Genomic DNA, 23,162 nt, shown 5'->3' with positions numbered 1-23,162 from the left:
CAGAAACAGCTCCGGGGGGCAGCGCCGGCTTTCTGACCGGCATACAACAAAATACTCAACTTTGTTTCAGCAGTGGATTTGAGTAAGCTGTTGAACCAGCAGGCGGTGTGTGTTTTTTTCTCTCTTCCTGGTTTTGCATTTGCTGTATCACATCCTGCTGGTGTGTCTTCATTTCCTGCCACATGGACGAAAGACGACTTCACGTTAATTTCATCAAGTCTGAGTTGAATTCATCAAACTACAGGTAAGACTTTCTTCTTAGAGTCAAACTACTATGTTCAGTGTTGGATGTGTCATAATCTCCTATTGTTTGACTGTTAAATCACATTTGTTTCAAAGTGTGCCTGTATTTTTATACTGTTGCAAGATCTTACTCCATTTCTACAGTAGAAACTATCTTTAAAAAGGGTTCAGACTTTTGTTAATTCATCTTAATACAAACCCACACTTCCTGAAGAGTTGTTGGTCAGTCTCAATCATATAAAACCAAGTGAAATGTACTTTGAGTCGTCTGTAGAACCACAAGAAAGTGTGTTTCATGCCACGAGGAACAAGACGACTTCACCTTAACTTCATCAAAGTCAGGCATCACAAGACTGTTTAAGACAGGAAGTCAGACGGTGTAAAGTCGCGTAAAGATAAATCTTTGATGGTATGGTCCTGAGTTTTAAGTCCAGTTATTTCCTGTTATAATTTGGAGGTTTTATGCTGACGTGTCATGTTCTGTGTTTCAACCCAGCGCGCCAAAAGAAAAGGGAAGCAACACAGGAACCACGTGGTCTCGGTTCAAGTAAAGTTACTTATAAGACAGAGTTTCAAAAGTGGTTGCAAATAAGAACAGTGAGTCACAACTGCGACAGAAAGAGCCAACGGCTGCTGTCACACTACAGAACTAAATATAACCACAAGAGGAAAAAACGAGCTGATGATATTAAAACAACCAATCTACATGACAAGTGTACTGACTGTGATGGTGCAATAACTGTTGTCAGTTCTTTAATCAATACCTGGTCAAGCCACAAGTAATCAGGAGTCAAACTGCATTAATCACCACCAGTAGCGTTACCACAAGTTCAGAAGTTGCACTAAAGGAATAATATGCACACATTCAAAGGCTGGCCAGGAGTGAGTCAGCTGACTTATTGTCCCAGCCACCTTGATTGCTGTGCAGTGATTGGAGGATTCAGGCTTAGTGACTCTCCACCAATCAGGCTCCAGAGAGTGGAGAACCGCTAGGAGGTGCTGTGGTTGCAGCCAGAGAGGCAACCAGATGCCGGGGGCGGTACGTCTGGTTAACATACAGTCCAGGAAGGATCAGTCACACAGAATAAGGGGAGGCGTCCTGTCTGTATGTGGTTTCAGGTCTTTTTTGATTGACTTTTTAGTTTCACCTGTCTGTCAATAGTCTTTCCTCCCAAGGATAATTAAACATGTGTTTTCAAGACTCTCAGTTAGAGCCAAGGTCAAGAACCTTGACCTTAGATCCTTTATTTGTAATGCTTGATTTTTGATTTGCATCCACTTTGGTTTTAGATTTCAGAAATCCAGGACGCTCCGATGACAACACACAGTAAGGAAGTGTCCTTCAGCATCCTCAGTGTTTCGATGGTCCATCTTGCTATCATTCTTCTAATGCTGTCTTTTGGAGGTAATTTCCAAGCCCAACACCTGAATATGAACAGACCTGGCAACATGATCATTTTGATATAAGAAACATTTGACTGTTGTTTCAGCCAAATCAGCGCAGAATCTGATGAGACTTCAGGTGTTTAGTCCTCTAGAACCGACTCTCCTCCTTTGATTCATCTTTATTAGATGATTTCTTGCTATTGATTCATTCTGATGACATGAATTATAACTGTGCTGCTGTTTCTTTCTGCTTGTTCTTGTGTTTTTCTTGCAGGAAAGTCAGAGCTGATTTGTTCTCATGAACCAATCGTAGCTCTGGTTGGTGAGGACGTCCTTCTTCCATGTCACCTTGAACCTGCAGTCAGCGCCAATTATGAGACAGTGGTGTGGACCAGACCTGATCTGATTCCAAAGTACATCCATTATCATCAAGATGGACGTCTGCTGTTTGAGAAACAACATCCATCTTATTATTTAAGGACTAGACTGTTTATGGATGAACTGCCGAGAGGAAACGTCTCCATGAAAATATTCAGAGTGAAAATCTCTGATGCTGGAAGATTCTTTTGCAAACTTCCATCAATGAAAGAGGAGGATTCCATCCAACTCACTGTTGGTGAGTCAGACTCTGATGAGTTCATGTACATATTTTGGCTTGATCTGAACCCAATTTGAAATTCCTCCTCTCCTCTCATCAGGTGCTGTCTCCACTCCTTTCATAGAGGTTGTGACTAACAATAGTGAGCATGTAGTTCTACAGTGTAACTCTACAGGCTGGTATCCAGAACCTGAGGTGTTCTGGCTGGACGGTGAGGGAAACCTCCTCTCTGCTGGACCTACAGAGACAGTCAGAGGTCCTGATGACCTCTATACTGTCAGCAGCAGAGTGACTGTGGAGAAGAGACACAGCAACAGCTTCACCTGTAGAGTCCAACAGAACCACACCAACCAGACCAGAGAGGCACAGATACATGTTCCAGGTAGAGAATCAGTTCTAAATATGGTCTGTTGTAAGATATGGCCAGAAATTTTGTTTTAAAACCTTGCAAAAATAACTGTATTGTCAAAGATGTCTATGTAATGTTTTGCAGAGATGTGTAATGAAGTTAGCATGCTAACCAGCTAGCCCATCCTGTCTGTACAACTTTGTACCACAAGGTCGCCCCCAAGTTCTCTACATTTCACAAACTCTTTTAGCTTTAGTGTAATAAATGAGCAAAATAAACTCACCAAATGTAAAGAATGCAAAATATTTGTACTTCTATCTTTCATGCTAAACAAAAAAAACTTTACACCATCTGAATTCAAGTTTCTCTCTTTTACTGAACTACAACGAGCTGACTTAACTGATCCTTCAAACTCAAGATAAATAGATAAAACTCACCAGAACAGCTTTACACGTTGTTTTCACTCACTGCTGGTGTCCGACTCTCTTTCTCCTCCGAGTCATAGTCCTGGTCAGAGTCACTGTAAATCGCCTCCATACCGTATCCCCTGCCTTCAGACTGACCTCTGTTGGTTTTTGAGGCCAAGTTAATCTGGTAACCACAGAGCTGCATCCAAGTAAAGCTAGTAAAGAGCATCAGTTGTCAGACGCTCTGCTAAAACACTTCCCCTTGTATTTTTGGAGCTACCTTTTGAATTCTGGTCATATTTTACCAATCATACCTCAAACGGTTGAGGTTGTTTATAAAATGTCCTGCTGTTCTGTGTTGTATCATTTCAGCTGATTTCTTCAAGGATCAGTCCTCTTCTCATAAGATTTGGATTCTTCCTGTGAGTGGTGCTTTGATCATCATCATTATCACCATATGCATAAAGAGATGTAAGTCACACTTTCATTTTCCTTTCGTCGGCTGGATTACTCAGAAACTGCTGAACTCCACTAAACTTGAACAGAGGATGGGTCACAGAAGAGACACCATTAACTGTGCCACACATCTGGATAAAGGGACAGATCCAGGATTTTTTTTATTACACAGCTTGGTCAAATTATTCACAGTTATGGAAAACAATTTCACCAATTTGCTGATGATACTCAGCCGTATATACAGACGATCATTCGCAAATGATGTTGTAGTTCAGAGGCTGGCTTGTCTGCAGTGAGTAAATGGATGTTCCTGCTCTGAATTATTTGATTGTCTCAACCCTGGTGTCTGTCAGAGTCAGACCATGATCACACTGACAAACGTCCACAACATCTACAACTAGACTTGGCGTGGGCCTCGGCCAGACCACTGACAGAGGTGCAGGAGCTGGCGCCATCTGGACCGCCGACTGGGGGCCACTGGCAGGTGTCGACGGGGTTGAGACTGAGGCCTGGGCTGGGAGCTCGACTGTGTCCGCGGCCTGGGCTGGGCTGGCCTGGGAGCTCGGCTGTGGTCTGTCTCAATGTCAATTAATTAACTTCAGTATTTCAAGCTCACAATGACGAGAGAACTACAGTCAGTTAATGTCTGATAAAAATTGCGTTTCTCTAACATCTGTTTTTATCTGTTTCCCTCAAGCTCGCTGTGTAGATCGCTCCGCCTCCTGATTTCTCTCTCCCTGTCTCTAGCTTTCTCCTCTTTCTCCCGTTTTTTCATCAGACTCCTCTCTGTCGGACCATCAGAAACCTGGGAACCTCTCTGGATCATCAGCCCCCCTCATGGATCATTACTAACTTCTGTTTTACAATCACAATATCTTGACATCCTGATGATTTTGTGCTGATTATCTTGTGTGTCCTGTCCTTTTCTAGATCACCACGGCAGACTGGACCTCGTGTGGCTTGGACACCATTTGGCGGCGCCTGTCTTATGTGATTCACTGTCAATGATATCTATGAACTGTGATTTTCTTGTTCTGTTCTGTATGTATCTATTGCATGTCTGTCCATCCTGGAGGAGGGATCCCTACTCTGTGGCTCTTCCTGAAGTTTCTTCTATGTTTTTTTTTTTTTCACTGTTAAAAGTTTTTTTTTCCCCAACATGGCAAGTTTTTCCTCTCCAGGATGGGTCTGAGGACAGAGGTACTGACTGTAAAGCCATTTGAGACTGTGATATTATGATATTTGGCTACATGCATAAAATCAAGTCAAATCCGCCGTTAGCTGTGATAACATGGACAATATTTCTTCACAATGATTGGAATCATTCTGATAAGAGTTTCCAACTTAACTGTTTACATGCATGCTAGATGCAGAGTGGATCCAGCTGCTGTGAAGTGTTCTCTGTGAATTCTCAATTTTTTTTTTTTGAGAATTTTCAGTTTATTCATTCACTTTCGTCGTCTGTCGATATTTCACGTTTGTGTTTATTGAGCTAAAGTTAGCTAATGTTGTGACCTTAGTATCAGATGTCAATGTTGAACTCACCAGTAATGCTGCTGTTGTCTGCTGCTTTATTCATTAATGATTATTATTGTTATTAAGTTTGAGTAGGCATTACAAAGTCAGTCAGTTAAGATCAACAGTTCTTCTCCAAAACTACTGAATGCTCCTTTAATGCAATGAGACTGAATGTGCTGAAACTAAATGAATCTGTGATGTTTGATTAAAACAAGTTGTTCCCTTATTCTCTCCTCCTCTGTCTCCCTTTCTGTCCTCCATCTCATTCACATACTGCAGATGTAAAGAAGTCCAACTCTGCCCCCTGCTGCACATGAACTGACATGTCAGGAAGGAGAAACTGATGAATTCATTTAAAGAACAAAGACAGAAGAGAAGCTCTGTTTTCTGTATGAAATCACAGTTAGAGGGAGAAGAAAATCTCCACACATGACACAATAATGTGTTCAGTAATTTAATTATCAGCTCATCTTTTTTTCATCTAGATTTTAAACTATACTGAACAACTGAAAGGTGAATAACTTCAGGTTTGTACCAGCATGTTAAAATGTTAAAATAACTATATTAATAGTAATAATAGTTATTAACATGCTTCTCAGAGGATTTTGTATGTTCAACCAGACATACCACAAATGATATAAATCACATTTTTGGATACAGTGCCTCTGAAAACTTCACACTTTTTGACATTTAATGCCACACAGCCTGAGATATGTGCACAACACTTTATAAACTTATATCAATTGTGGCTGTATAAGTAAAATATGGGGGAAAATCCAGAGCGCTCTGATTTAAATTGTAACTGAGTTCCGTCTGAGTGACGGAAGTGACGTCACCCCTCCCCCTCCTCTCTGCAGCTCTCTGTGGTTTGTGGAGACGGTCAGGGAATACAAACAGGTATGCGCACGTTTTTATTCATGAATCGATGTGTTTCAGGTGTTTGTCTCTGTCTTTACATCACACACAGGCTCATTTAGATTTATGTACTTTCAAAATAAAAGACAAAATCACAGACTGCGGAACCTGCAGGTTATTTATAGGTTGTGTTATTCTCAGATCAGTGAACGTCGAGTTTAACTGTCTGTTCTTACGAACCACAGGGAGTCAAAGTCGAGACATCAGGACTGAGAAATATCGTTCATGTGGAGTTATTAAGACAGTGTCAGTAGATCTGAAACTCGTTTTATTCACCTCGTCAGCTCCGAGCGACGAAAGTGAAAGTAAAGTGAGACTGAGTGTAAAGACGCAGTGAAGGACTCTGAGTGAGCTCTGTCTCTTATCTAACTGTACAAGTGTTGGACAGTAAAGTCAAAGTCACGTTTGGATTCACACACCAGCCTCGTTATAGTTGAATTCACCTGCTGACATGAAGGTGACGTGTGTGTGTGTGTGTGTGTGTGTGTGTGTGTGTGTGTGAGTGAGTGAAGGACCAGCAGAGGGCGCTGCAGGTCAGCTGCCACACTGAGGAGGGTGATGATATTAATATCATACATCTGATGATTGTGATGTGAAAACCGCAGCTGCACTTTTAGTTTGTAAATCTGAGGTTTTCTTTATATCATCATCAGAAGAAAAATGAAAAAGGTTTGACAGTATTTGACTCCTGTTTTGTTTATGATGAATAATAAACTGTATTTCTAAAGAGTATTTTTTGAAAAAGAGTTTAGAAAGTGCTCTAACAATCAAACAAAAGCAGGAAACTCGTCTGAGGTGAAGTAAAAACAAGAAGGCAGAAGAGAAAATGTAAAAACACTACAACTCAATATGATTAACTACAAGTAACAGGTATAAAAGTGATACAACAGGAATGATCAGAGAGAAAAAGGGAAAAGAGAGAAGCCACAAAAATAGAAATAAATAAAAGAATAAAAACAATGAAGACAATAAGTAGACTCTGTTGTTTTGGGTCCAACACTCCACTACTGTACATGTTGCATCTTTCTGACCTTAAGTTAACAATAAAATGTTAAACTCTTGTACCGATTTGATGAATATGAAGAAAAACAGAAATAATCCTGAGGATGTGTATCATGTTTTATAGTTGAGTTCACTAATATGATATCTGTGTGATATTCAAAAGTTAATTCATTCGTTCTACCTTTATCTGAATCTCGTAAAAACATCGAGTTCTTGTTCTCAAAGAGCAAAATTAAAACAGAACAGGTGCAAAAATGTGATAACAAACAGAATCAGATGAACACGATGCAGAACAACTAAACAGAATACATTTACATTTAGTGATGCTATGCGAGGTCGAGTGAGTGAACAAATGAGTCTTGAGTCGTTCGCAGAAGATGGTGAGTGACTCTGCTGTCCTGATGTTGGTTGGGAGTTCGTTCCACCACAGACACCAAAACAGAGAAGAGTCGGCACTTCGCTGAGCAGCTTTGTTTGCTCTCAGTGATGGCGTTACCAGCCGGCCTGCTGATGTAGGTGAGCAGAGTGCTCATGCTGGGACATGTGGCCTGCCAGTGTTTGGAGGCAGACAGGTGCAGTTCCATTGATGTGTATGATCGTGCTGAATTGGATGTGGGCTGCAGCAGGAAGCCATTGGAGGTCACTGAGGAGTTGCGTCACATGGGAGAATTTGGGTAGATTGATAGATTAGGTAGCATGCTAGATACGCTGCAGCGGTGTAGCTGCAAAGGCTGGGAGTCCAGTCAAGAGCGAGTTGCGTGGGAGATGACTATCACTTGGACCGGGAGTTGCGTTGCGTCTCTTGTGAGGAAGGACCGGATACTGCGGATGTTGTGGTGTTGAGGGTACAGGACGGTCTGTCGTCCAGGAATACACCCAGGTTCCACGGAGTCGATGAAGGCGATACTGTGATGTCCTTGATGGTGACTGACAGGTCCATGTGAGGGCAGTCTGTCCCCGGGATGAAGAGGAGTTCAGTTTTGAGTTTGAGGTGATGTGCAGCTTTCCAAGCAGAGACGTCTGCAGACATTCAGAGATGCGTGTTGCAATATGGGTGTTGGAGGAGGATGAGGGGAAAGAGAGGAACAGTTGGGTGTCGTCTGCATAACAGTAGTAAGAGTCCATGTGATGTGAGCCGAGTGATCTAGTGTATAGTGAAAACAGAAGAGGTCCTAGTACTGAGCCTTGAGGGACACCGGTTTCCAGATAGCAGGGTTTGGACAGGGAGCCGTTTGATGTGACCTGAAAGGTGCGATTTGTCAGGTATGATGTGAACCAGGTTAGAGCAGACTCGGTAAAAAAAGTAGGAAATCACGATTCATGCGAATTAAAACTGTTTCTGTATCGTCATTCTGATAAACTTTTCCTTTTGTTTTATTTCTATTTTCAGAGCTCCAGGATGATTCATGTGAGACTCAGTCCGGCCCTGAACTTTCAGTGTGGTGCGTTCAATGTCCTGGTGCTCCTCGTCCTGATATGTTCATGTGGAGGTGAATTAAACTTTTCTCATGTTGCCGTCTTAAACATGTGTTTTCAGCATTCACTGCAGAAACTGAAATAAAGCTTGTTTTTTTTTCAGGTCAGACTCATGTCATCGGTCCAGCTCGGACAACAGTGGCAACAGTTGGTGAGGACGTCGTTCTGCAGAGCTTCCTGGACCCTGTCATGGATGCTTTTAGTATGACAGTGGAGTGGACGAGACCCGACCTGGACCCCAGATTTGTCTATGTGTGGCGTGACGGAGTGGAACTGGAGAGTAAAAAGAATCCACTGTACGAGGGAAGAACATCAGTGTTCACTGAGGAACTGAAGGTCGGAAACATTTCACTGAAACTCTCCAGAGTGAGAATATCTGATGAGGGACGATACAGATGCTTCATTCCAGCACTGAACAAAGACCATGTTGTTCAGCTTGTTGTAGGTAAGAGGAGATATCTTGCTCTTATATTGAATTTTCAATATAAAGCTATGTGATGCTGATGCGTTGACGTGGCATCGAGCTGTGCACTGGATGACTTTGAGGAACTAAGGACTTGGTTTTAATGTGTCGCTGTCACGTCACCTGACTTCCTCCAGTGCTGCCATAATTATCACTATGACCACCAGAGGTCACTCCAGAACAATAAATGTGACTGTAGGTTGTTCTTGTCTGTTCTTCAGGTGCTGCCTCCTCACCTGTTGTCCAGAAGACCAAAGACAGCAGCAGAGTGGTTCTACAGTGTAACTCTACCGGCTGGTATCCAGAACCTGAGGTGTTCTGGCTGGACGGTGAGGGAAACCTCCTCTCTGCTGGACCTACAGAGACAGTCAGAGGTCCTGATGACCTCTATACTGTCAGCAGCAGAGTGACTGTGGAGAAGAGACACAGCAACAGCTTCACCTGTAGAGTCCAACAGAACCACACCAACCAGACCAGAGAGGCACAGATACATGTTCCAGGTAGAGAATAAAATGTTCATCAACTGTCTCTGCTTCAGATAACTGTGATTGTACCTCACATATTTCTGTTCTGTGTCATTTCAGATGATTTCTTCTCAGGCCCGTCTGGTTCTAGTTCATCTCTTCCTGTCATCATTGGTTTGATTCTCGGCATCGTGTTTGCTCTTGCAGCTGCTGCTGTTGTTGTGTGGAAATGGAGACAAAAGAAAATCAGTAAGTCTGCAACTATTTAAATATCAACCTGTCTCTTTCAGCTGCTCTGCATAAATTCATCTGGCTATTTTTTTGCTAAAGTCATCTCAACAATGTCGTGAATGAGTCTGTGTCAGAATGTCCTCTTTCAAGCACTATTGTGTTTGTTGGTATAATATTATTTTCTTTAGGATCAAATTGTCAGTACGATATTATGTTCTTTGGGCTCTAATAGCTGTGAACTGGACATGGCTAGAAACACAAAACTTGGGAACTAAGAAAGTGTTCGACAAGAAACCTGAGCCCAGGACACTGCTGTGACGAGGTCTAAATGATACATCCATGTGTAAAACATGGCTGCCATCAACCAAAAAACTTCATGAAGGGCCAGAAAATGGACATAACTCATTATGACTTGTTCAGACAAGACAAGAGGGCACCAAACATATCAAACACATATGACTAAGGCCAGGAGATAGAGATAGATTTTTAACCAAAAACAGAAATATGTCATATGAACTCTGGTGATTGTTTGTGATCACAGGGAACAAGACGCAGCGTGAGGATGAAGAAGGAGGAAACAATCCAGAACTGAAGCTCCTGATGGGAGGAGAGACAGACGGAAAACACCCAACAGAAGAGACAGAAACAGTGAACAATGTGGACGAGTTCAGAGGAGAAGCAGGTCAAACTGAAACAGACGAGGAAACACTACAACAAGAAGCAAACAATGCTCAATGTGCTGATAGTGAAGGAACAGAGCTTCAGTTTCCAGAAGAGGCAGGAGGACAAACAACAAGAGAGACAGAAACAGGTTTGGACCAGAGTCAAGAAGAGACAGAGACTGAAGCAGCTACTGAGACAGATTCTCTAAATCCAGTCAGCACTGATCTGACCAACAAAGACACTAAAACTGTGACGATGGTGGAAGAAAGACAGAAAGACAATAAACAGCAGACAGCTGATAAGAAAGAAGCTCAGAGTTTGACTGAGGAAGACAAACATGGAGAGCAGCAGACAGCAGGAAGAGAGACACTGAGGGACAGAGAGACGGAAAACCTGAAGAAGGAACTAAAGACAAAAGAAAGAGAACTGGAAAAATTTGAGGAACAAGTTTCTAGATATGAGGAGCAGATAAAGAATAAAGAGAAGCAGATACATGAAGTCAAACAGCAGCTGGAAGAGGTGAAGAGACAGACAGAGGACACTGCAAGGAAGATGAGGTCACAGAAGAAGGAGGACAAAGATTATAAACGTCTTTCAGTTCTGAACAGGAAGGAGGAAGAACTTCAGGAACAGCTGGAGAAGTTAGAGACAAAACTGGAGGGAATAAAGAAGAGTGAGGGTGTGTCAAGACAAAAGAAAATAAAAGCAACAAATGAAAAAGAGGAAATTATAAAGAAATTAAAGTAGCAGGAGATGCAGAATAATCAGAGTGATCCAGCTGATTCTTTGACTGCTGGACCGACGATGATGGATGTAGACTGAAGCAGATGTTTAGTTGTGGACATGTGTCAGTTTGTCAGTGTGATCATGTTCTGACTCTGACTGAACTCTGGACTGCATGTGTTGTGTTTGAGTTGTGTTGCTGTTAAACAGTCCTGTCTGTTGTGTCAGTGCTGCTGCTGTCATGTTACTGTTTGGTTTTTAGTTTTCTGAAAAAGTCAGAACTCTAATCTTCATCTGTAGTTTAATATCCACTTTGGTAAAGACAGAAACATCAGAGCTGACTTCTACTTTTTTATTTATTTTTTTTTACTATTAACATTTGATATTGAGCCGTTTTATGCTGTTTCTAGAATTTCATGTCCTCAACTGTACTTTCAAACCATCTCGAGTTATTTCACATTATATTACATCATTACACATTACAATATATGTATGTATGTGAATAAATATACTTTATAACTTTACTACTACTCTATACTCTCTCTGAGCTGCTGTACATGACATGATCTTTAATGATCCACATTCACATTTGATTCTCATTTTCATGTGACACGTTGGTCCATATTTCATATCCAATGGTCCTATCAATGTTTTAATACATGTTATTAAAATGCTAATAATCTGAAAAATGCTGAACATTGTGTCTGATAACACACATGTAAATATAGCAGATATATACCAGATTGATCAGAGAATTAAAGAGGGAGACATGTTGTGTTCAGGAATTAAACTTCTCTTCAAAAATGAATCATGAGTTGTTGATTTATCTGACTGAGGCGGACTGGAAGCATTCTAACATCTTTAAACCAGGTGAAACCACATTAAACACAAGTTACCATCAGAGCAGTTGGAAAGGATTTTTGAAATTATGTATATTATCAAATTCTGACGGTTCAAATAAAATCCTGCAGGATGCGCATGAGTGTCCTTAAAAATATAATGATGCTTTATATCTCACTGAGTTAGTCTGCCTGTTCAGGACAAACATATAATTTTAGCAATCCTGAGACAAACAGCACAAGAAGAAGAAGAAGCTCTCAGATGTTTCATGAATCATCTTTGACATTACAGCTGATATCAGAAGTCTCTCCACATGAATATGATCTCCTGTGTTGAAGCTGATCTTGTTTCCTCACATTGACCACATTAACACAGTGAACATGCTGATGACGTGTTCTTAAAGCAACACTGATCTGTTTCTAGCAGCTGACCACAGATCAGAGCCCCTCCACACCTCCCCTCCGTTCACACAGTGCAGTGAGTCCTGCAGGAGACTAACAGGTCTGGACACGTTTTCATGGCTACATACTGAGTACTGTATGTGTTCACAGGCTGCAGGTAAGATCACTGTCATCTTCATGTTTTACTCACATGATGGCTGTGATGTGGTATCATATCTGTACATGCGATATCGTGCCAGTGATGCTGTGTGATGTGTCACGATCGAAAGTGAAAGTAAAGTGAGACTGAGTGAAAAGACGCAGTGAAGGACTCTGAGTGAGCTCTGTCTCTTATCTAACTGTACAAGTGTTGGACAGTAAAGTCAAAGTCACGTTTGGATTCACACACCAGCCTCGTTATAGTTGAATTCACCTGCTGACATGAAGGAAACATGTGAGTGAAGGACCAGCAGAGGGCGCTGCAGGTCAGCTGCCACACTGAGGAGGGTGATGATATTAATATCATACATCTGATGATTGTTAACCCAGATGTCACTGCTGCATGTGGACGAATAGTATATATATATATACATCTTTATATCATACATAGCTACATTTCTATATTGATATGTATGTATACATACACATATAGGCATATATATGTAGTATATAAGTATATGTATATATACAGTGGTGTATGTAGCCTTAAACCACAAGTAAAAACTATTACATTTGTTTTGAGTGTAACAATACTTTATTTCATTACAAATGATCATATCGGCTTAACAGTTTGAGAGAAAAGTTGACTCTTTGAAAATGTCCATGAATTTTAGAATGATTTCCCACTTTTGCCACATACTGCTTATATTACATATATTATATATCTGTGTTATTTCATTAAGGGTGTAAAATATTTGCTTTGATGACATTTACATTTTTTCCTGTATCTTTCCCATTTAAATGTATTTTTTATGTATTATTGATTACTAAACCTTTGAGAGGGCCACACACAGTATATCTCTGTGTTATCATTCGTCTTAAGTTTTCACACCACTTCTTTTCTATTTTTCTTTGATTTAAACTCCAGGATGCTTCGGGCGACACTCAGTGGGTCCCTGAACTTTCAGTGTGGTGCCTTCACTGTCCTGGTGGTCCTGATACACTCATGTAGAGGTAAATATGAAACACTGATGTTAACATGTACAGAAAATGTTTGCATGTTGTCATCCATCCATTTTGCGGTACATAAAACAATCCAACACTTGTTTCTTTTCAGGTCAGCATCATGTGATTGGTCCGTCTCAGCCAATACTGGCAACAGTTGGTGAGGACATCATTCTGCCGGCTTACCTGGAACCTGCCACTAATGCTAAGACAATCGAGTGGACGAGACCTGACCTGAGCCCTAGATATGTTCATGTGCAGCGTCAAGGTGTTAAACTGACAGATAACCATCCATCTTACGAGGGAAGAACATCGCTGCTCGGAAACATTTCACTGAAACTCTCCAGAGTGAGAATATCTGATGAGGGACCATACAGATGCTTCCTTCCAGAAATGAAGATAAGCTGTATCATTCAGCTTGTTGTAGGTGAGAGGATATATTTTGTGTTCAAAGTGATTTTTAACATTTAGTTGTAAAGGAAATGGTAAAGCTAATATCTTAATCTCTCTATTGTTGGGAAATGAACAAAGTGTGACCCTAAGATTTTATTCAAGGACGTACATATACAGTACTGTGCAAAAGTTTTAGGCAAGTATGAAAAAAATGCTGTAAACTAAGAATGCCTTCAAAAATAGAAGTGTTATAGTTTATTCTCATCAATTAACAAAATGCAGTGAATGACCAAGAGAAATCTCAATATTTGCCTTCAAAACAGCATCAATTCTTCTGGGTACACTTGCACACAGTTGTTGAAGGAACTCGGCTGGTAGGTTGTTCCAAACATCTTGGACACAGATCTTCTGTGGAAGTAGGCTTCCTCAAATCCTTCTGTCTCTTCATGTAATCCCAGACAGACTCGATGATGTTAAGATCAGGGCTTTGTGGGGGCCTTACCATCACTTCCAGGACTTCTTGTTCTCCATTAGGTTGAAGATAGTTCTCAGTGACATCGTTGTCCTACTGCATAATACATTTGGAGCCAATCATACGCCTCCCTGATGGTTTTGCATGATGGATAAATATCTGCCTATATTTCTCAGCATTGAGGACACAATTAATCCTGACCGAATATCCAACTCCATTTGTAGAAATGCAGTCCCAAACTTGTAAGGAACCTCCACCATGCTTCACTGTTGCCTGCAGACACTCATAAATGTACCACTCTCATCTGACTCATCAGTCCAGAGCACCTGCTGCCATTTTTCTGCAGCTCACTTCTGATGTTTTCGTGCCCAGTTGAGTCGCTTGGCCTTGTTACCACATCTAAGGTTTGGCGTTTTGTCTGCAACTCTTCCATGAAGACCACTTCTGGCCAGACTTCTCAGGGCAGTAGATGGATGTACCTGGGCTGATAGCACTGCTGGACATCTTTCGATTTGAAAGGGAAATATACTTGATGTGTTTTTCATCAGCTGCACTAAGTTTCCTTGGCCTACCACTGCGTCTACAATCCTCAACACTGCCTGTTTCTTTGTGCTTCTTCAGATAGCTTGAACAGCACAGCAACCTGAGTTTGCTTCAAAGTCTGTCTGGAAGAGACCTTGCTGATTCATATAACTACCTTGTGTGTTGCTGCTTTGCTCAGTCTTGCCATGGTGTATGACCTGTGACATGAAACTGTCTTCCACAACCTCACCTTGGTAGCAGATTTTGGCGGTTAAGCCTCCTACACAGCTGTTTCTGTTTCAGTTAATGACTGTGTTTCAACCTACATGTGAAATTGATGATCATTAGTACCTGTTTGGTGAAACTGGTTGATCATACACCTGACTATAATCCTACAGAATCCCTGACTTTGTGCAAGTGTACCTTTAAGAACTGATGCTGGTTTGAAGGCAAAGGGTGGTAAAACCAAATACTGATAAAGTAAACATATAAATATAAATATAATATAGAGACTTACTGAAGGAGGGGTGAGCACAAGTTCATCCCAACAGACCAACGTTTGTAGTCAACCAAAATGAATGATCTCGTCTTCAGGTGCTGCCTCCTCACCTGATGTCCAGATGACCGTGGTTCTACAGTGTAACTCTACAGGCTGGTATCCAGAACCTGAGGTGTTCTGGCTGGACGGTGAGGGAAACCTCCTCTCTGCTGGACCTACAGAGACAGTCAGAGGTCCTGATGACCTCTATACTGTCAGCAGCAGAGTGACTGTGGAGAAGAGACACAGCAACAGCTTCACCTGTAGAGTCCAACAGAACCACATCAACCAGATCAGAGAGGCACACATACATGTTCCAGGTAGAGAATAAAATGTTTACAGAATCACTATCTTTCCTTCAGATAACTGTAATTATACCTCACAGACTTCTGCCCTGTGCTTTATCATTTCTTGCAGACCTGTCTGGTTCTAGTTCACCTCTTCCTGTCATCATTGGTTTGATTCTCGGCATCGTGTTTGTTCTTGCAGTTCAAGCAGCCATTTTTGGTGTGTGGAAATGGAGACAAAACAGAACCAGTAAGTTTTTCAGACACCAAAGTTTTTCACACACAAGTCCGACTTTTAATAAGATCACCTTGAGGATTACACGACTTCATAAAGGCAATTGTTTGTCATTTTCGGGAAAGGGTTTGAAATGACCTTGTTATGACATCAGTTAAGTTTAATTTAAATACAGCAGAATCTTTTCTTCTTTAGATCACTGCTCTGATTTTCTTTGGAAGTCCTCAGAGGCAAAATGATTAAACAAAGAAAAAAGCATTTCAGGTTTTTTTTTTTTTTTTGTCAGGATCGTTTGTTGTTGTAAAACTCATTTCGGCTTCAAGAGGGTGAAGTTAACCTCAGGAGTGTTTTTACGGAGCTCAATGCTTTTGTTAGAGACACCCACCCTACTCTGCCTCTGATTGGCTTACCCTGAATGTCTTAAAGGAAGAGTTCACCCAAACATGTCCTCTCCTCCCTCCATGTTGATGTAAAGTCAGGTGAAGTCTCATAGTTCACAAAACATTTCTTGAGCTTCACAGTAAAACAGAGTTGCAGTATTCTGCTAAAATGTCTCCATACTGCTGTTATTTACACCCTCATCATGTGCTCAGGCTCGTCCACCCTCTTCAGATGGGCTGCCCACTGACGCCTTACGACTTGAAGCTACAGCAAAGACTAAATAATAAAAGTGTAATTCATTAATGTCTTCGATTAATATTTTCAAGCTGTATGGAGCCATTTTATGTTTTCTTTTAGTTGTTTTTTTCCATTTTAAAACAAGTGTCCGGCTACTTCAGTCGTGTAGGAGAATGCTGCAACACTAGTTCACTGTGAAGCTCTTTTTTTTTTGTTTACTATAAATCTTGTGAGTAGATAATGACTGAATTTTAATTTTTGGCTGAACAGTTCCTTTGACCTAACCTGAGCCAATCTCACTCTTCATGCTGAAACCCAACCAATGAAGAGAACAATATCAGAGACTGAGACATTTTTCATAGATGACAGAAAGAAAAAAAAAAAGTGTTTTTTAGCCCCAGACATGTATAGAAATCAACAGAGAATGTGTTTGGACATAATGTCATGTGAACTCTGTTGCCTGTTTGTGAACACAGGGAGCAACACTAGAGGTGCTGAAAATGAAGGACCAGAGGCTGAGTATGAAGTCAGAGAAGAATCAACAGATCTAGTCATCATTGCAGGAGAGACAGAACATGGGACAGAGACTGAACTAATTAATAAAGCAAGAGAGGCTCCGAAGCCAACAGACAGTGATCAGAAGAACAAAGAAGATGAGAGTGAATCTGTAATTGACGTCACAGAGAAGCTGATGGAAGGGGAGACTGAAGATAATCTGCAGAAAGAAGGAGGAGAGCAAGAGAGCGAGGGAGGGTGTAGAATATCATAACCAAAGTAGATTCTATATTAGTTTGCATGGCAGTCTTATTATTTTTTCAGAGTAACTAAAAACTAAACCTAATGGGGTATACCAACAGGGGGACCCAACGTCAAAAGTAAGAATGAGGTCAGAGTAACTGATTCCTAATAAGGGCATAGATCCTAACTACCAGAGAGAACCCTAAGGAAAGATAGTGGTGTGTTAGATAGCTGAGATTCCAAAACTAAAAGGCGACAGTGAACTGACTGACCACTGGGACTGGAAGAGGACGATGTGGGCCACACCTGTCTTTGTGTTTAAGAGAGAGCTCCTTGTATTCCACGTTGGATCATGCTCATCGATTTTGTCTGTGAAAGATCATGTTTTTTTTTCTACTCTAAGACCCTCAGCCCTGAAGACGGATTCTTGGTGATTTTTGAACAACTGAAAACCTTTTTGAACTACCAGCTAACGAGGAGCCGGTACACGACAACTGACTGAGAGGACGATGAGGTCAGTGAACAGAGAGGAAGAAGATCAGAAACTTCTTTCTGATCCGAACAGGAGGAAGGAAGAGCTTCAGGAAGAGCTGAAGCAGAGAGAGATAATACTGTTGAGCTCTTTTATGCTCTCTCTATAATGTCACGTGTTAAAACTGTACTTTCTCAAGTTATTTCATGTTATATTCCATCCCAGTGTGTGTGTGTATGTGAATGACTATACCTTTTAACTATACTAATTCTCTGTACTCTCTCAGAGCTGCTGTACATTACATGATATATGTTACCAGTTTACCTGTGTGATTACTCTTTATGGCCTGTTGGGCCTCTCTACTGTGCATTGTATCATGATGAAGACAGTAACAATAAATCATTTTGGACATGATTTTTGATGAACTGAAGGTCGGAAACATTTCCCTGAAACTCTCCAGAGTGAGAGTATCTGATGAGGGACGATACAGATGCTTCATTCCAGAACTGGACAAAGATCATGTTGTTCAGCTTGTTGTAGGTAAGAAGAGATATCTTGCTTGAATTTTCAACACTGAAACTGCTACAGTATGATATTACCTGAGCGACAGTATTTAATGACCTGGGAATGAGACTCAACTGTCAACTATTCCAGAATCACCTTCCCTTCCATTGGTGTAGTTTCAAGAATGAAGTTTGGAGTTTATGAGAAAAAAATGGACAAAGAGTAAAACTGTATGGGTCCTTTGATATGACAGTCTGAAATAAAGTCTGGAACCTTTTAATGATTAACAGAATACGGTGTACAAGTACACTTCTTAAAGGGACACTATAGTCTTATAGAAGACACTCAAACTCAGAATTCTAATATTTACAATAATAATACAAACTTTTCTCCAGAATTGAATAAACAGGCTGCTCTCAGAAGAAATGTGACACAGTCACAGTGTTGGCGACCCCTAGTGGCCATCAGGATCCAGAAGTTGGTACCAGTAGCAGCTCCGCCCAACAGAAACACACAACACTTACGTTTCACTGCATCACGACGTTACACACAGTGGTGCTCCGACCTGCACTGCTACGTTTATGTGTGCTCAGCTGTTCAACATTAATCGATGCTTTAAATAAATGTGTGTTTTCCTGTGTGTTCAGGGACGTGCTGTCTGTTCTGCACCACATGCATTACAAATAACCTCACCACTGACTGTGTTCGTGTCTTAATTTACCAACCATGTGTGAAGAAGTCTATATAGGTCATAAAATCATCTTTATTGACTAGAAACAATGACAAGTTAGATTTGTCCTGTGAAGTGTTAAATAATAAAATTTGTAGATATTACAACACTTTAAGTCATGTTTTTCTTATTATTTTGAGAATATTCATTATTATTTTATAAAATGTACCGTTTAGTACTATTTAAATGCTGAGAAAGTGTTTGAGTTCTTAAATACGCTCGCTGTGGTCAGCAACCAACATGATGTGGTTGCAGCAGTTCGACCCGAACACCGAGCTCAGAGACACATTTATCATAAGTTTCCAACCATCACAGCTCGCTGATTCTCTCTCGGTGCTCCGGTCACAGGAGCACCGATATAATCGCAATTCATTCATTTCAGTTTTTAAAACCACACGCAGCAGTTAACTGTACTGTGGGTCCTCATTCTGTACGCATTGTGCATCTGCATGAGTACATGAGGAGTGGTAAATACAGTCCTGATGGTTTCACACGATACCACAGATACACGCTTTAGATTTTTAGTTCTTTATTAAAATCCCTGTTAACTTTCACACGATGGTTACAAACCTTCACACGCTCTTACAACAAATGCTCAAATTAACATCTCAATATCAATAAAGCCCAAAAAAACTATACCAGTTAAACATAAAGATAGAAACTCAAACAAACAACCCACAACATGAATTCATAACAATATGCACATAATGCATAACTACATGCTATCAAACAAATAAAAACAGAAAAAGAAAACATCAAGAAATTAGTTTTGCAAGATTTTTGAGGATCTAAAAATAAACAGATACTTTTTTCTTATCTCTTTGTGCTTGTGTTTGTACTTGTACTACATACTTTAACGTGCATGTTTAGTGTTTAACACTCTCCAGTCAACATTACTCTTCATTTATCTGCTTCTCTGTTTCCTCCTTTTTTGTTGTTTCAACAATCACACCCTTCATCATCCCTAATAGTTTCTCTGTGTTCAGTACCATAGTCTCAAGTTCCTTCACTCTGTCCTTCAGGTACCAATTGTTCTCATATATCATTTCTTTATGATCTGGTGCACTAGTCAATCCTTTACCTTTATTTGTCATATCTTTCTCCACTGACTGAAGCTTACTTTCATTGTCCTCCACCAGTTTCTCTACATTCGTCCGTAGCCGTTTCAGTTGATCTCTCTGGTTCATCAGTGTGTCAACCATGTCTTTTTGTTTCATCTGTAATTCTTCAGCAGTCCCTGCCAGTCTCTTCTCAGCTTCCTTCATATTGTCCTTGTCTGCCAAGAGCCGCTGTTCTTCTCTTTGAGCGGTTATCTTGGCTTCTGTGAGGATATAAAGACAGGAACAGTTGCTTTTTCAACTGTGTATCTATTGTTTGATGTTGTGCTGTTTATTCCATCTATCCATCTTTTATAAAAAAATAAGGACAGAAGGTAAAAATAATAACTTTGTAACTTACTGGTTTTGCTTCGCCTCAATATCCATACAACAAAGACAACTGCAAGAACACATGTGAAGCAAGCAACCAAGCTGATGGTGATACGGGCAGCGGAACCAGGCGGGACCATGAAGAAATCATCTGAAATCAAAGATGGAAAACACTGAGGCAAATTTCCAAAAAAACACAACTTCACTGTGTGATGTGATAGTGATGAGCACATCATACATTTATAAATCATTCTCTACCTGGAATATGTATCTGTGCCTCTCTGGTCTGGTTGATGTGGTTCTGGTGGACTCTACAGGTGAAGCTGTTGCTGTGTCTCTTCTCCACAGTCACTCTGCTGCTGACAGTATAGAGGTCATCAGGACCTCTGACTGTCTCTGTAGGTCCAGCAGAGAGGAGGTTTCCCTCACCGTCCAGCCAGAACACCTCAGGTTCTGGATACCAGCCGGAGGACTCACACTGTAGAACCACACCACTGGAGGTTCTGTCAATTCCTGCTAACCTGATGGCTGGCGAAGCAGCAGCCGCTGAAGAGGGGAGGAAGATATGTAACAGTCACATGATGAATTTTGAGATAGATAGTAATAGTCTTTTCCATCCTAACTGTAACATCGTTTTTCCTTGGTGCCTGTGGTATGTAGTTGTTGTACTGGTGGTTATGTTCATACCACCAGTACAACAACAACAACAACAACGATGACAACTAATAATAATAACAATAATAATGTGTGCATGCTTACCAACAACAAGTTGAACAGTGGAGTCTTTATCCAAATCTGGAAAGTAACATCTGTACGTTCCCTTATCAGACAGTTTGACTCTGGAGAGTTTCAGTGAAACGTCTCCTTGCTTCAGCTTGTCGAGGGACACTGATGTTCGTCCTTTGTAGGACAGATGCTGATTGACATGAAGGTCTTGACGTTCATGCCACACATGGACAAATCTGGGATTCAAGTCCGGTCTTGCCCACTCAAACGTCATACCCACAGCATCCCCTGCCGGTTTCAGATGGCATGGCAAAATAACATCCTCACCGATGGTCTTTCCAGCGATTTGGACAAGATGGCGTCAGCTGACTCTTCTGGCAACCAGCAGCTCTTTAGCTCCTCTTCATCAGCAGTTTGTCCAGTTAACAGAATCCAAAGATCCACACACACTAACTTACCTCTCTTCTTTTAACCACATGTCTACATTAACTCAGGTCACAGCTGAATTGTTCCTGCACACACTCTTCTCCTCCCTGCTAGCTAGTGAGAACGGCAGCCAGTTAGCTAGCTAGCTAACACCAGTTGCTGCATAGAAACTGCGTTCGCGCCGATTAACTAAAATTACCGACATTAAACCGCATCAAACACGGATTGTTTCCACGTTTTTCAGGGTGACAAAACACCACAACACTTCAGCCTTTCCCTGCTAGCTAGTGAAAACGACAGCTAGCTAGCTAACTGTTTAGCTAGCTAGCTAGCTAACACCAGTTGCTGCATAGAAACTGCGTTCGCGCCAATTAACTAAAATTACCGACATTAAACCGCATCAAACACGGACTGTTTCCACGTTTTTCAGGGTGACAAAACACCACAACACTTCAGCCTTTCCCTGCTAGCTAGTGAAAACGACAGCTAGCTAGCTAACTGTTTAGCTAGCTAGCTAACACCAGTTGCTGCATAGAAACTGCGTTCGCGCCAATTAACTAAAATTACCGACATTAAACCGTTTCCACGTTTTTCATGGTTACAAAACACCACAACACTTCAGTTTTCTGACTGAGTTCATAAGCAGTAAGCTAACAGGCCTTACCGGGCTTAAATCCAGGGTTTTGCTTGGCGGCTAACAGCTTCACCTTCAACATGACGTCTCCTCCTGGTTTGGGTCTGGGGTTGCCAGGTCTGCGTGAAAACCAGCAGTGGGCGATACAAACCAGCACAAAACTAAATATATCTTTATTTATGGTGAATACAGGTGTAAACAGGCTCTGTGTTTACTCTTGTGTTCATAACTAGAAGAACGCAATTTTGAAAATAAAACTAAAATGACATTTTCCCTAAAGATTGAGTGATTTTTTTTTTTTTATCATTTATTTATTTATTTATTTTTTACCAAAAGCTTCCTCCCTAGTAGAAAGCTGACCAACAACGATGTGCAGAAACACAATGTTTTAACTGTAACACTTTGTGATATTATAAGAATGAATTCTGAATTATTTTCACTGAATATGATCTGTGTAATGTTAAATATCTGTCTTCTGTGTGTGTAAAGAAATAATTATGTTGTGCTTTACTGATTTACTGAAATAATTTACTTTACATTATGTTGATTATCATCCCACTTGTATCCTTAATCAAGTAATAAAGATTATTGGAAGGTTTCTGTTGTTTTCTTTTGGCAGGCAGTCTTTGTCTTTATAACAGTATGTTGTCAGTCATTTGTAAAGCAATTTGAACTTTGCACTTGATTTTAGTGTTCTTTAAATAAAGTTAAAATTAAAGCTGATGGATGTTTATTCAAAGCTTCTGTCCATTTTCACTGGTGTTACAAAAATTTCCACTTAGATTCTCCTGATTACTGGTTTTATTTCAGGGTTTCATTGTGGTGCAACTGAGATGTTCTTAAAATACTATAAACTAATCATGGTATGTTTTATATGACTATTTATTGAACAAATTAGCAACATTTCAAATATTTTACAGTCTCAGTCATTTAAAACATAAACCCATCACTTTGTCTCAAACTGCTTTTCACTTTTGAAGGTCACAAAATACAGAATTGAGGATAAAGACACTTTCTTTCCTGAGCACAGAACATGTGACAGTCATTGTTCTTGTTTTAACTGCTGCTTACACACACCTTTAAAATACACACTGACTCTTTACTGTGTGTCTCTGGTTGACGAATGTCTCTTTTTCTTGTGAACTTGGTTGTGGAAATTCTC

The 23,162-nt window shown here is 40.6% G+C and overlaps 4 protein-coding genes and 1 long non-coding RNA gene across 8 annotated transcripts; 3 read left to right on the top strand and 2 right to left on the bottom strand.

Annotated features, from left to right (window-relative positions):
- Positions 1-71: 71 nt before the first annotated feature.
- On the top strand, positions 72-5,183 carry LOC119026867 (butyrophilin subfamily 1 member A1-like). 4 transcript variants are annotated; one of them, XM_037111501.1, is made up of 7 exons: positions 72-244; positions 1,534-1,648; positions 1,904-2,245; positions 2,328-2,609; positions 3,356-3,454; positions 3,841-4,010; positions 4,137-5,183. In XM_037111501.1, the coding sequence occupies exons 2-7, from the start codon at positions 1,558-1,560 to the stop codon at positions 4,146-4,148; spliced, it is 996 nt and encodes a 331-aa protein (XP_036967396.1). In that variant the 5' UTR covers positions 72-244; positions 1,534-1,557; the 3' UTR covers positions 4,149-5,183. The 4 variants fall into 4 exon arrangements, with proteins under 4 accessions (XP_036967396.1, XP_036967395.1, XP_036967394.1 ...); XM_037111500.1 differs by having other exon boundaries at positions 76-244; positions 3,841-5,183; XM_037111502.1 differs by lacking the exon at positions 3,841-4,010 and having other exon boundaries at positions 81-244.
- A 611-nt stretch (positions 5,184-5,794) lies between these two features.
- LOC119026839 (butyrophilin subfamily 2 member A1-like) lies at positions 5,795-11,702 on the top strand. Its single transcript, XM_037111435.1, has 6 exons — positions 5,795-5,854; positions 8,265-8,364; positions 8,454-8,795; positions 9,035-9,313; positions 9,398-9,526; positions 10,050-11,702. Exons 2-6 carry the CDS (start codon positions 8,274-8,276, stop codon positions 10,916-10,918), a joined length of 1,710 nt encoding a protein of 569 aa, XP_036967330.1. The 5' UTR covers positions 5,795-5,854; positions 8,265-8,273; the 3' UTR covers positions 10,919-11,702.
- A 1,299-nt stretch (positions 11,703-13,001) lies between these two features.
- On the top strand, positions 13,002-17,967 carry LOC119026870 (butyrophilin subfamily 1 member A1-like). The gene is made up of 5 exons (XM_037111507.1): positions 13,002-13,287; positions 13,391-13,705; positions 15,260-15,523; positions 15,621-15,740; positions 16,820-17,967. The coding sequence occupies exons 1-5, from the start codon at positions 13,203-13,205 to the stop codon at positions 17,110-17,112; spliced, it is 1,077 nt and encodes a 358-aa protein (XP_036967402.1). The 5' UTR covers positions 13,002-13,202; the 3' UTR covers positions 17,113-17,967.
- On the bottom strand, positions 13,914-15,403 carry LOC119026924. Its single transcript, XR_005077263.1, has 2 exons — positions 15,275-15,403; positions 13,914-14,987 (listed from the first exon to the last, which is right to left on the bottom strand). It is a non-coding gene; the product is annotated as an uncharacterized LOC119026924 (long non-coding RNA).
- Positions 17,968-19,303: 1,336 nt separating the features above from the next.
- Positions 19,304-21,301, bottom strand: LOC119027735 (butyrophilin subfamily 3 member A2-like; the record flags this gene model as incomplete). Its single annotated transcript, XM_037113166.1, has 4 exons — positions 19,304-20,108; positions 20,246-20,365; positions 20,473-20,760; positions 20,974-21,301. Coding segments are annotated over 4 exons (1,164 nt in total), but the record flags the coding sequence as incomplete, so codon positions are not given.
- Positions 21,302-23,162: the final 1,861 nt, after the last annotated feature.

The sequence above is a fragment of the Acanthopagrus latus genome, chromosome 10 (genome assembly GCF_904848185.1).
Source record: "Acanthopagrus latus isolate v.2019 chromosome 10, fAcaLat1.1, whole genome shotgun sequence".
Classification (NCBI taxonomy): Eukaryota; Metazoa; Chordata; class Actinopteri; order Spariformes; family Sparidae; genus Acanthopagrus; species Acanthopagrus latus.
This window is presented reverse-complemented; position numbering and strand designations above follow the sequence as displayed.